This window comes from Dendrobates tinctorius, unplaced genomic scaffold (assembly GCF_039654945.1).
Source record: "Dendrobates tinctorius isolate UK_male_01 unplaced genomic scaffold, ASM3965494v1 ptg000157l, whole genome shotgun sequence".
Lineage (NCBI taxonomy): Eukaryota > Metazoa > Chordata > Amphibia > Anura > Dendrobatidae > Dendrobates > Dendrobates tinctorius.
In genome coordinates this window covers 18,586,404-18,599,055 of record NW_027361824.1, presented here as the reverse complement: position 1 = coordinate 18,599,055, position 12,652 = coordinate 18,586,404, and the positions used below count along the sequence as shown (strand labels likewise).

Below are 12,652 nucleotides of genomic sequence, written 5' to 3'. Positions count from 1 at the left end.
ATTCCCCGTTACATCGCAGCACTCCGCATCCCACCTTGCAACGAGCACCAAAATTGCCGGCAGCCATTAAACCCTGATGATTGTCTGCAGCAGCTTTAGTTATTATTAGCTCAATGTACACAATTTTACTCTCGTCCCTGTTAGTAAAGATGCTAATAGTGTGTACATTGTGACCTAGTTATTTATTTTTTGCAGAATGTGCCAAAATGGATAAATGTGCCTCTGCTACATTACAGGCGGATTTTGCCTTCTGCTCTATATAATTTTTTTTTCCCCTTTCCATGTCATTATTTATTTATTTATTTATTTATTTATTTTTTTAAAAAACCTTGTTTCTTATCAAATTTTGTTATTTTATTTTTATTTCATTTGCTTGTTTATGTTTTTGCTTTTAGCTTGATTTATGCTTGATTTATGTAATCTCATCCATTTAATTTATTTTTATTTCACATTTAATTTTACAAAAATAATTATCAATTTCGCACAATAGGCTCTATTCACTTTTTGGCTAAATTGGATCTGGTGTATGAATATTTCTAATTATATTTGGGTTTGACATGTCTCCTATGAGCAAATATGCTTTCATTCTTTTTTTTAATTTGTTTCTATTTTATTTACGGTACATTTATTTCTGTTTTAGTTGATTTTCTTTTTCATTTTTTGTTATGCTTGACTTTACCTAGGGTTATTTTATTTTTTTGTCATTTTTTTTTCCTTTAACAAAACTGACAATTTTTATCAGGTATGACACCCTAGTAAGGCTAGTTTCACACTAGCGTTTCCGGGCGCATCGCACGGCCGCCGCTAAGCTCCGCCCCCGGCCGCGCCCCCTCCGGTCAGCTCCTCCTCTGATCGCATGACGCTGCATACAATCAGCTTACCCTATTTTTAGCATTGGGTACACTGGCCGTGTGCTGGTATGTTTTTGACAGCGCACGCGCCCTTTTTGCGCTGCGCTGATGTGCGCCAAACGCACTGTGTTGCATTTTTGTCAGTTTTTATCTTTTTTTTAACCAAATTGGCAATTTCTATCACAATAGTACAACACATTGTCTTAATGATGGTTCCCTTTAGTGGTCAGTATAATATCACCAAGTAATAAAGATGTATCTGCTCCTCGGGGGCGGGTTCGCTAAAACACTGCCCACACTAGACTAAAACATTTTTCTATTGGCCACATTTTCCAGGAAAAGCCACAAAGCAAAGATGGAGCAGGAACCATGCTTTTATATGGAGTCTGGGTGACTCTGATCGCTTCATAATTGTGGCTTCTGTAACCTGATACTTCCTGGGGTTGTCGTACTTCGACAACAAACACAGTGGTATTGAACGTAGTTGGGTTTTAATACTAAATTCCAATTTCTAAAAATATTTTCTTTCCAGCTGACCCCATTGTCCCACCTGCACAACTCTGTAAAACCTAGAAAGACACTTGAAATGTTTCCATCTCTTCACCATGTTTCTCATTTTCAGGTACGACAGTTTTGGCCGCTTGACTAATGTCACCTTCCCCACGGGGCAGGTCAGCAGCTTCCGCAGCGACACCGACAGCTCGGTGCATGTCCAGGTGGAGACGTCAAATAAAGAGGATGTTACCATAACAACCAACCTGTCAGCATCGGGCGCTTTCTACACGCTGCTGCAAGGTAAATTGTGCCTGCACATGGCCAAAACTGGTCAAAGAGATGTAGCAGAGCAGAATGTGTTAGGGAAAGCTCTCATTAGTGCATTTAGATAATAAGGCTGGGCCCGACGGGCATTGGTACTGCTAGGACCCAACATACTCTGTTCCAGCTGAGTCAGACAGGCCTTGGCCCGGCGTGTGCTTGACAGGCCTTGACTCGGCAGGCCTCACCTTGGCGTGGGCTCGACAGGGCCTCGGCTCGGCGTGGGCTCGACAGGGCCTCGGCTCGGCGTGGGCTCGACAGGGCCTCGGCTCGGCGTGGGCTCGACAGGGCCTCGGCTCGGCGTGGGCTCGACAGGGCCTCGGCTCGGCTTGGCTTGGGCTCGACAGGGCCTTCGGCTCGGCGTGGGCTCGACAGGGCCTTCGGCTCGGCGTGGGCTCGGTTCGGCTCGGCCGGCCTCAGCTCGGCGGGAACTTGGCAGTCTTCAGCTCGCCAGTCTTCGACTTGGCCGGGGTTCGGTAGTCTTTGGCTTGACCCAGGGCTTGACAGACCTGGGCTCGGCGGGCCTCTGCCCGGATTGGGTTCGGCAGGCATCTGCCCGTCGTGGGTTCGGCGGGCCTCTGATCGGCGTGGGTTCGGCAGGCCTCTGCTCGACGTGGGCTCGACAGGGCCTCGGCTCGGAGTGGACTCGACAGGGCCTCGGCTCGGCTTGGGCTCGACAGGCCTAGGCTCGGCAGGCCTCAGCTCGGCGGGAACTTGGCAGTCTTCAGGTCGCCAGTCTTCGATTTGGCCGGGGTTCGGTAGTCTTCGGCTTGGCCCAGGGCTTGAACAACCTGGGCTCGGCAGGCCTCTGCTCGGCAGGCCTCTGCTCGGCGTGGGTTCGGCAGGCCTCTGCTTGGCGTGGGCTCGGCAGGCCTCTGCTTGGCGTGGGCTCGGCAGGCCTCTGCTTGGCGTGGGCTCGGCAGGCCTCTGCTTGGCGTGGGTTCGGCAGGCCTCTGCTGGGCGTGGGTTCGGCAGGCCTCTGCTGGGCGTGGGCTCGGCAGGCCTCTGCTGGGCGTGGGCTCGGCAGGCCTCTGCTGGGCGTGGGCTCGGCAGGCCTCTGCTCGGCGTGGGCTCGGCAGGCCTCTGCTCGGCGTGGGCTCGGCAGGCCTCTGCTTGGCGTGGGCTCGTCAGACGTGACTCAACTTGAGAAAATCCAAATATTGACATGACAATTTAGCGGCACAAGTAGAAAAAGGAGCATATGGGGACTGATTGCTAATTTATGTTATGGGTTCTTCCGCAACTCCCCTTTCAGACTGGGCCCAACAGACTCGATTCTGCTACATTCTCTCTCTCTTTCTCTCCCTCTTTCTCTGTTGTATTTTAGTTTGACCAAAACAAAGTCACAAAACCAAACTGCCCCTCTTGTTTTCCAGATCAAGTGAGGAACAGCTATTACATCGGGGCGGATGGGTCCCTTAGGCTCATTCTGGCCAACGGCATGGAGGTCGCCCTTCAAACAGAACCTCACCTCCTCGCGGGTACTGTTAACCCCACCGTCGGCAAACGCAATGTCTCCCTGCCTATAGACAATGGTCTCAATCTGGTGGAATGGAGACAGCGCAAGGAGCAGGCCCGGGGGCAGGTCACTGTTTTTGGACGGCGACTGAGGGTAAATTGATATTTTTATTACTTCCGCCATTATGGTTCCATTGAACAGCTTGGAAATACACATTGACATAAATGGCTGCATCACTGTGGGCATTAATCATAGGTCATGTCAGCTAACGTTTGTGGGGTTCTTCACCAAGGTCTGGTGAGGGTTGGTTATGCTTAATACCTCAAATTTAATATATAAGAATAGTATTAAAGATGTTGATTATCCCTCCAGGTCCACAATAGAAACCTGCTGTCTTTGGATTTTGATCGCGTTACAAGGACTGAGAAGATCAATGATGACCACCGGAAGTTCACCCTGAGGATCCTGTACGACCATGCTGGTAGGCCAAGCCTCTGGTCACCATCCAATGGCCTAAGTGGAGTAAATGTGACGTACTCGCCTGGAGGTCATGTGGCAGGAATTCAGAGAGGAACCATGTCTGAGAGAATGGAGTATGACCAAGCGGGAAGAATCGTATCCAGGACCTTTGCCGATGGGAAGTCATGGACCTATACCTACCTAGAGAAGGTGTGCGGACCTTGATATCCTCTTAGAAATAATTTTGATGTAATCTCTGCACACCGTGATTAAGTGAATGGTGACTCAATTAACAATGTAAACATTTATTTTATAAAAAAAAATTCAAAAATGTGAATTTAAAACATTTTTATTTCACAAAATGCAATATAAACTTTTGTCTTTTAATTAAACAAAAATAAGTATTTTTTATTAAATTTGCGAAATTATTTTTTTTCAAATATAATTTTTTTAAATTAAATGAAAATATAAAAAACACAAATTTAAATGTTAAACTATTTTTATTTAATTTCAAAAATTATATTTAAAAGAAAGTGTTTTCACAAATGTCATCTCAAACTATATTTAAAAAAATTGTAAATATTTTAATTTAAAAAATAGCCATGATTTTCTAAGTGCCGTAACATTTTCTTTTCAATATTTTTCTTTTTTTAATTTAACTTAAAGTGATTGTCCATTACTTTTTTCATTTATGACTTATCTTAGGATGTCCAACACTTGTCACCCCCGCCGATCGGGTGTTGTCAGTGGCGGTAGCCACCGGTTGGAAATGCTCACTTGCGGAGCTGCTCCATCTTCTGATAGTGGCGGCAGCTGGATACTGCCCATGTGCCTCCTATTGATTTTAATAGGAGCAGATGTGTAGTACCCTGCTGCCGCCACTATCAGAAGATGGAGAGACTCCGCAAGTATATCCGTCCGGCACCCACCACCGCCACAGAGAACAGCTGATTGGCGGTGGCGTCAGGTGTCTGACCCCGACCAAACAGACATTGATGACGTATCCTAAAATGAAAAAGTAGGGAACAGCCTCTTTAAGATATGAAATTGAAAAATATGTAAACATTCAGTAATCGTGGCTATGTGCCATCATTCACCATTTTTGTTTTCCTTTTTCTTTTTTTTTTTCCCAGTCCATGGTGTTACTACTTCATAGCCAGAGACAATACATCTTTGAATTTGACAAAAACAATCATCTGTCTTCAGTCACCATGCCCAATGTGGCTCGACAAACACTGGAGACCGTCCGCTCCATAGGTTACTATCGGAATATTTACCGACCCCCAGAGGGCAATGCCTCCGTTATCCAGGACTTCTCGGAGGAAGGGCAAATGTTGCAAACTCTCTACATGGGCACTGGAAGAAGGATCATCTACAGATATGGAAAGCTATCAAAGCTTGCCGAGATCTTGTATGACACCACCAAGATTGCATTCACATACGATGAAACGGCCGGTATGTTGAAGACTGTGAACTTACAAAATGATGGTTTTACCTGCACCATCCGTTACCGGCAGATCGGACCTTTAATTGACCGGCAGATTTTCCGATTTACTGAGGAAGGAATGGTCAATGCTAGATTTGACTACAACTACGACAACAGTTTTCGGGTCACCAGTATGCAGGCCGTCATTAACGAGACTCCACTGCCCATCGACTTGTACAGATACGATGACGTATCCGGTAAAACAGAGCAATTCGGTAAATTTGGGGTCATTTATTATAATATCAACCAGATCATCACCACGGCAGTCATGACCCATACTAAGCAGTTCGACACGTATGGACGAGTACGGGAACTACAGTACGAAATCTTCAGATCCATGATGTTTTGGATGATGTTGCAATATGACAACATGGGTCGTGTGGTGAAGAAAGAGCTCAAGGTCGGACCGTACGCAAACTCCACTAGGTACACCTATGAATATGACAACGATGGACAGTTACAGACAGTATTTGTCAATGACAAACAACAATGGAGATACAATTACGACCTGAATGGTAACTTGCATCTGTTGAATCCTGGAAACAGTATCCGCCTCATGCCTCTAAGATACGATTTGAGGGATCGGATCACCAGACTTGGAGATGTTCAGTATCGGATGGATGAAGACGGTTTCCTGAAACAGAGGGGGAACGATATATTTGAGTACAGCTCTGCCGGTCTTCTCGTGAAAACTTATAATAAACTCAGTGGTTGGATGGTGAAGTATCGATATGACGGTCTTGGAAGGAGAATTTCCCGGAAGACCAACAACGGTCAACATTTACAGTTCTTCTATGCCGATCTTGCCAACCCTACTAGGATCACACATTTCTACAACCATTCTAGTTCGGAGATAGCTTCTTTATATTATGACCTACAAGGCCATCTCTTTGCCATGGAACTAAGCAGTGGAGATGAGTTTTACATTGCTTGTGACAACATCGGTACTCCCATGGCGGTCTTTACCGGTTCTGGACTTATGATCAAGCAAATCTTTTACACCGCCTATGGCGAAATCTATCTGGACTCAAATCCTAACTTTCAGCTTGTTATCGGCTATCATGGTGGCCTCTTTGACCCTCTCACTAAGCTCATCCACATGGGTCGCCGAGACTACGATGTATTAGCCGGTCGATGGACAAGCCCTGACCATGACATATGGAAGCAGCTTAGCACCACCAACATTATGCCGTTCAACTTGTACATGTTTAAAAACAACAACCCTGTGAGCAGATCCCAGGATACAAAATGCTACATGACCGGTAAGTCCAGTGGAACCTCTTGACCTATTTACAATTTCTTCTTTTTATGGTTTACGGTGGGTTTAGGTTTAGCTCCAAAAGGTACATTAATGACCTATGTGTGTGGCGGCGCACCAGCGTCCCACCGGCTAGGAACACAAGCCAAGATCTCAAGAACCTTTAATTCATTCCTTAATTTCTTTATTTTTTTTTTAAAGTTGATGGGCTTCACCCCATGCTTGAGTCTGCACCTTCTTGTATAATTTTCAGCGAAAGACATCATTATGTAGTATATACAGGTTATGTAGTCCATGACCTAGAATGCAGATTTTGGCCTTTTTTGTAGGCCATTCCTGATGACCTCCTATTGAAATAATTGATATCAATCAGGTTGATAAGAATCTAACCGATCAAAGGAGACCTTTTACATTAAGAAATTTTGGTCTCCAGATGTTAGTGTCACGTATCCACTAATTTTCATTCTGAGCACCCACAATAGATGGTTTCTCTGGGGTATTTTTTTTTTTTTTTTTGTTTAGCACTGTTACTCTTTTTCCAAAAAAGGTGCCTGAAACTGGTCATAGTTTTACTTTTCTTAACAATCAATTTTGCAGGAAATTTCTACAAAAAAGTTGCATTAAATATTCCATTTTGTAAGACTTGAGCCAATCAAAATTGCACATGGGGAGCAAAAATATTTTTCAATTGTTTAATTTGACTAATTGTGCCCGTGTCTTACATTCCCCACTGTAGGGTATGTGTCTATGTTCTGGATTTGTAGCAGAAAAAAATGCAAACGAGCCTTTTTTTTTTTTTTTTTTCCTTCAGCATTTTGATGCATTTTTCACATTTATTATGATGGGTGAAAAATGTTGAAGGAATTCAAATCTGCAAAGTAAAAATATGCAGCGTGTAGACGAGACATCAGAGATCTCATTCTCTTTGTGCTGTGTTTTCGCTGCAAAATTGCAACGTGTGAACATTTTTTGGAATTGTTTTCACGGTGTACGTTTTGTGCTAAAAATGACGTCTGAATAGGATTCTGCTCATTGATACGATTACGGCGATACCAAACTTCTTCAGGTTTTTTTTCTCTTATCAGAAGTTTGAAAAGTTACATTTTTGGGGTTCTGTTCCGAAACCCATAGTTTTTATTGTTTGGGTGATGGAGCTGTGTGATGGTTTATATTTTTACATGGGCAAGACATCGTTTTTAATATCATTTTGGGATAGATGTGATGTTTTGAGCGCTTGATACAGAATTTTTTTTGGGAAATGCAGCAACCAAAATATTGGCGTCCTTGAATTTTTTCCGTTTACGGTGTTTAACAATCGAGTTAATTATGTTTGATCGGACTAAATATGTGATTTTTCTTTATACCTTTTTATTATATTTATTTTTAATAAGGGAGGGATTTGAATTTGTACGTGTTTTTTTTTTTCATATTTTTTTAAACTTTTTAAAAAAAATTTTCACTGTTCTTAATAGTCATCTGATCGCTTGTGCTATGTACGGCGATGCCATCGCATTGCTGCATATAGTAAAAATCATGCCGTCATTTGAAGCTCGGCCACAGGCAGTGTTTCAAGGGTGCTCCGTAATGACAAACACGGTGGTCTTCAACAGACCCTGGCTGTGATGGCAACCCATCTGCGAGCCGCGATCACGTCATGGGCGAGCTGATGAGCGCTCCCTCACCAGCGCATTGTTAATGCCACTTTCAGAGCTTGATAGTGGCATTTAACAGGTTAACAATCGAGACTGACACTTCGTGCCACCCGCCATTGTTAGGGGCAGCTCCTGGTTGCAACACACAGCCATCACCTGCCATGTATGTGGTGAGCCTTCTCCATACTCCCGCTTCCGACTTGCAAAGGGGTTAAAAGGGGGATCTGTTAGATTTTTGCTATGGAAGAGCAGCATGATGTAGGGGCAGAGATCCTGATTCCAGTGATGTGTCACTTACTGAGCTGCTTGCTGTAAGTTTGAAAGGGATCGCTGTTTTCTCTGCTGTAGATGGAGCAGAGCTGTGTATAACCCCGCCCACACCGTTGATAGGCAGTTTCCTGTGCACACTGTACATTGTCAGCCAATCAGTGGTGGGGGCGGGGTTACACAGATTAGTTGGACTGCTGCCCACATGATATCTAGTCCGGCATTGATAATCTGCTGTTAAAAGTATATTGTATTGCAACTACAGCAAGTGCTGGCCAAGTGACACAACACTGGAATCGGGCTTTATGCCCCTACATTATACTGCTCTTAGATTACATATAAACTCCTGCTGACAGATTCCCTTTAAAATTAGATTTGCTATAGGGAAATTTTTCGGTTTCAGAATTCGAGTAATATACTCTTGAATGTCAAGTGTTTTTTTTATTTAACCCTTCCTTTGCCGTGTAGCCCAGATTCTTTGCTCTTTTATAAAGGATCATATATACAGCTTTATTAATTAGTAACGTCCTACCAATCGCGGGCTGGCACTTAATTAAACGTTGGCATTTGATCGTGACCTCGGCCTTTTTAAGTTTCATCTTTTCAAGGTCGTTAATAAATGGCGGCACGTGACGTGATTGATTATTGTACCGGGAGTCTTTCCCCCAGAAGAAAGTGTTCAGGAGGATGCGGCCCGTACGTGAGATTAACCATCCGTGCACATTGCAGATGCCGCCGTTGTTGCTGCTGCCGCCGGTGCTCACATCTGTTCTGTTACGACCTCATTGCGATGTCATCAAAAACCTCCATGAATTACCGAGCGATTGTAGCTTGTGCACTTAAAGGACTCGTCCTCGTTTCTAGAATGTGCCATGGGTTAAATCTTGCATAACGCCTTGAGAAACTTTGCGAATGTTTTGTCTCGGACTGGTTTTCCTCTGTTTTTGTTTTTTATTCTTCTCCACTCGAGAACGGTCGGTGACTACCTGGTATGAAGCCATGGGTCCAGGTCATGTGACCTAAGGAGTGCAACAATGTAACAGTCGACTAATGCAACAGGATCTGGCTACACATGGAAGATTTTTAGATATTCTCTTACTTAAAGGGGTTGTCGCACAAAGGATTGGTCCTGTATCCCGTGTGAATGGAGCGGCGGGTGCAAGCGCATGTTGGTGCTTCCTTTATTGTTGTGGATCTCTTCTGATCGGTGGGGGGTCCTAATGGTGGGACCCGGAGTCTTCAGATTGTTAATTGTGAGCAACCCCTTTAAGTCACCCATACAGTTCCAGTAGCTGTCAGCTGAACCTCTGCGACCTAACACACTCCCCATACACATGCACACTTGGTTTGGCGGAGCGTGCATGTGTTCTCAATGAGCTGCTGCCCTCCTGTCCTTGGTGACGGTATCTCTTCCCTGAGAACATAGTTTGGACATGTTAGAATTCAGGTTTCTTTAAGTAACTCGCCCGAATTCTTCTCTGTTCCTTACCCCAGATGTCAACAGTTGGCTGCTCACCTTCGGCTTTCATCTGCACAACGTGATCCCCGGTTACCCCCGGCCGGACATAGATGCCATGGAGCCTTCTTATGAATTGGTCAACACTCAGATGAAGACCCAAGAATGGGACAACAGCAAGGTAATGGGATCCACCAGAGCGACGACATTTCCATAACTGTTTTTATCCATCTGCCGAAGGTCAACGTTTCGCTACTTATCTTGGGGGCTTCTGCGGCTCATAAATGGCAGGAAGGCTTACTCAGCATTGTGTTCATAACAAATACTTCTAATAGTTTCCCCCCGCTTATATTTACTTCGGGGACCCTCGTATCATAAGAACAAGCAGCTCCGACTCCCCATTTTTCCAAATGAGATTACTCCAATTAACTTTACCATTTATTCTCTGCCGGCACGCATTGGCACCCATTCTGCCACAAGCGTTGGAACCCCTGCCCATCAGTCATCTATCCTATGGCAGGTGGCATCTCACTGCCTCCCCTGCTTGCTCAGTGTCTGTGATTTTAGCAGGCAGAAAGTGGTTTCTGCAGCTCTCATCCCGTGGCCGCTGGATCGGGAACCTGTGAATTGATTGGCGCCCTCTCTAATTGTAGAACAAACCCTCAACTGAACTAGGTCTGGATATATATTCAACCTCTGAGCATAAACATGTCATTTTTTCAATTCAAATTTTTTATAGTGATACAAAGTTGAAAAATCCCCTGCACAAAAATAGTGCAAAATGACAATTTCTTATTCCAGCCACCACTAGAGGGAGCTCGCTGCCTACTAGTTCAATGTGTATTGAGGTCCTAAGCTCCCCCTAGTGGTGGCTCCAGGAAGTCAGAAAGTTATCATTTAGCTATATATCTATGTAGTGGATATGTTTTTGTTGTTTTTTTTTTTTTTTCTCTCTACGCGACTGTATGACTTCTGTTTATTTCTTTTTTAATTTTCACTTATTTTCATTATTTATTTGCTTGATGTGAAATAGTGCCGGTCAGATTCCTTGAACGAAAATGTGTATTGGGACCAGACTGTCCCAAAGGAGCGTCCAGAAGGTCAAATTTCACAAAGTTTTAGTGAAAGGTCGCTAACTTTCTAAAAACAAGATGTGAAAAGCTGAGAAGGCCGTGCCCCCTCCCCCACACCTATGGTCTCCCAGGTCCACAGTTAAAACACTTTCTCTGTGAGATTTCACACCACGCTCCTGTATCCACACATAATGGATTTTACACTTTCAAGTGGTTACGGCTAAATGACTTTTTAATTTGTGATGCAATCAATTATGGATGTCCAAAGGCGTCCATTAGTCAGAGAGCGCGGCCACGGGAACAATCCAGCCTGTGTGCGCTATTCAGTACTGCGGTCGGCCTCATCAGCCTTTTATAATGCTAAAATTGGGGCGATGGTAGGGGGGGCAGTTAAAAATGAATATTAATCCTTTTAGGCTTGGTTTGTTCCTGAGAGTCCGTTTTTAAAGGGAAAGTAACACCAGGGTCAGATCCCATGAGGTTAGGGAAGCCATACAGTGCCCCAAACTGCGGGGGTACAGGTGGTCCCGTACAATCTCCTTCTGAAGATCCAGCTTGTCCGAGGTCAACACTGGCGTCCTGTCACATTGCCAGGTTTAGGATCTGTCTTGTACTAAAACTGTGGGTTACACATACAAGACTTCGCTCCCCAAAAAAACAGGATACGCCAAGTCAGGAAGGAAAAATAGTTTTTCCCCTATTAAAACCAAAACCACTTTGGGAGTAAAGAGTTCTGTGGTTGGCACAAATATGGAGGCTCAGTTGCTGCCACTATTTTAGGGGCTCTGGGTGGGACTACTGCTGTTTTAGGGGCTCTGGGGCTGTCTCTATTTTAGCGGCTCTTGGTGGGGCTGCTGCTGTTTTAGTGGCTCTGGGGCTGTCTCTATTTTAGCAGCTCTACGAATGTCACTATTTTAGGGGCTCTGGGTGGGGCTGCTGCTGTTTTAGGGACTCTGAACTTATCTCTATTTTAGGGGCTCTGGGCGGGGCTACTGGTGTTTTAGGGTCCTTATTTTAGGTGCTCTACGACTGCCGCTGTTTTAGGGGCTCGGGGGCTGTCTCTATTTTAGGGGCTCTGGGTGGGACTACTGCTGTTTTAGGGGCTCTGGGGCTGTCTCTATTTTAGGGGCTCTTGGTGGGACTACTGCTGTTTTAGGGGCTCTGGGGCTGTCTATTTTAGGGGCTCTACAAATGTCACTATTTTAGGGGCTATGGGTGGGGCTATTGATGTTTAAGAGGCTCTGGGGCTGTCTCTATTTTAGGGGCTCTGGGTGGGACTACTACTGTTTTAGGGATTCTGGACTTATCTCTATTTTAGAGGCTCTGGGTGGGATTACTGCTGTTTTAGGGGCTTGGGCTGTCTCTATTTTAGGGGCTCTGGGTGGGGCTGCTTCTGTTTTAGTGGCTCTGGGGCTGTCTCTATTTTAGGGGCTCTATGAATGTCACTAATTTAGGGGCTATGGGTGGGGCTACTGATATTTTAGGGGCTCTGGGGCTGTCTCTATTTTAGGGGCTCTGGGTGGGACTACTGCTGTTTTAGGGGCTTGGGCTGTCTCTATTTTAGGGCTCTGGGTGGGGTTTCTGCTGTTTTAGGAGCTGTGGGGCTGTCTCTATTTTAGGGGCTCAGGGTGGGGCTACTGCTGTTTTAGGGGCTCTGGGGCTGTCTCTATTTTAGGGGCTCTTCAACTGCCACTATTTTAGGGGCTCTGAGTGGGGCTACTGCTGTCTTAGGGACTCTGGACTTATCTCTATTTTAGGGCTCTGGGTGGGGCTTCTGCTGTTTTAGGAGCTGTGGGGCTGTCTCTATTTTAGGGGCTCTGGGTGGGGCTTCGGCTGTGTTAGGGCTCTGACTGTCACTGTTTTAAGGGCTCTGGG

General features: G+C 45.1%; 1 protein-coding gene across 1 annotated transcript in view; it reads left to right on the top strand.

The window, feature by feature from the left end:
* The window catches only part of TENM4 (teneurin transmembrane protein 4), a 65,914-nt gene that overhangs the window by 47,976 nt on the left and 5,286 nt on the right, over positions 1 to 12,652 (top strand). Inside the window, exons 12-16 of the mRNA XM_073548656.1 lie at positions 1,474 to 1,646; positions 3,044 to 3,279; positions 3,499 to 3,795; positions 4,719 to 6,333; positions 9,743 to 9,885. Coding sequence (XP_073404757.1) covers positions 1,474 to 1,646; positions 3,044 to 3,279; positions 3,499 to 3,795; positions 4,719 to 6,333; positions 9,743 to 9,885 — 2,464 coding nt within the window. The remainder of the gene's footprint in view (positions 1 to 1,473; positions 1,647 to 3,043; positions 3,280 to 3,498; positions 3,796 to 4,718; positions 6,334 to 9,742; positions 9,886 to 12,652) is intronic.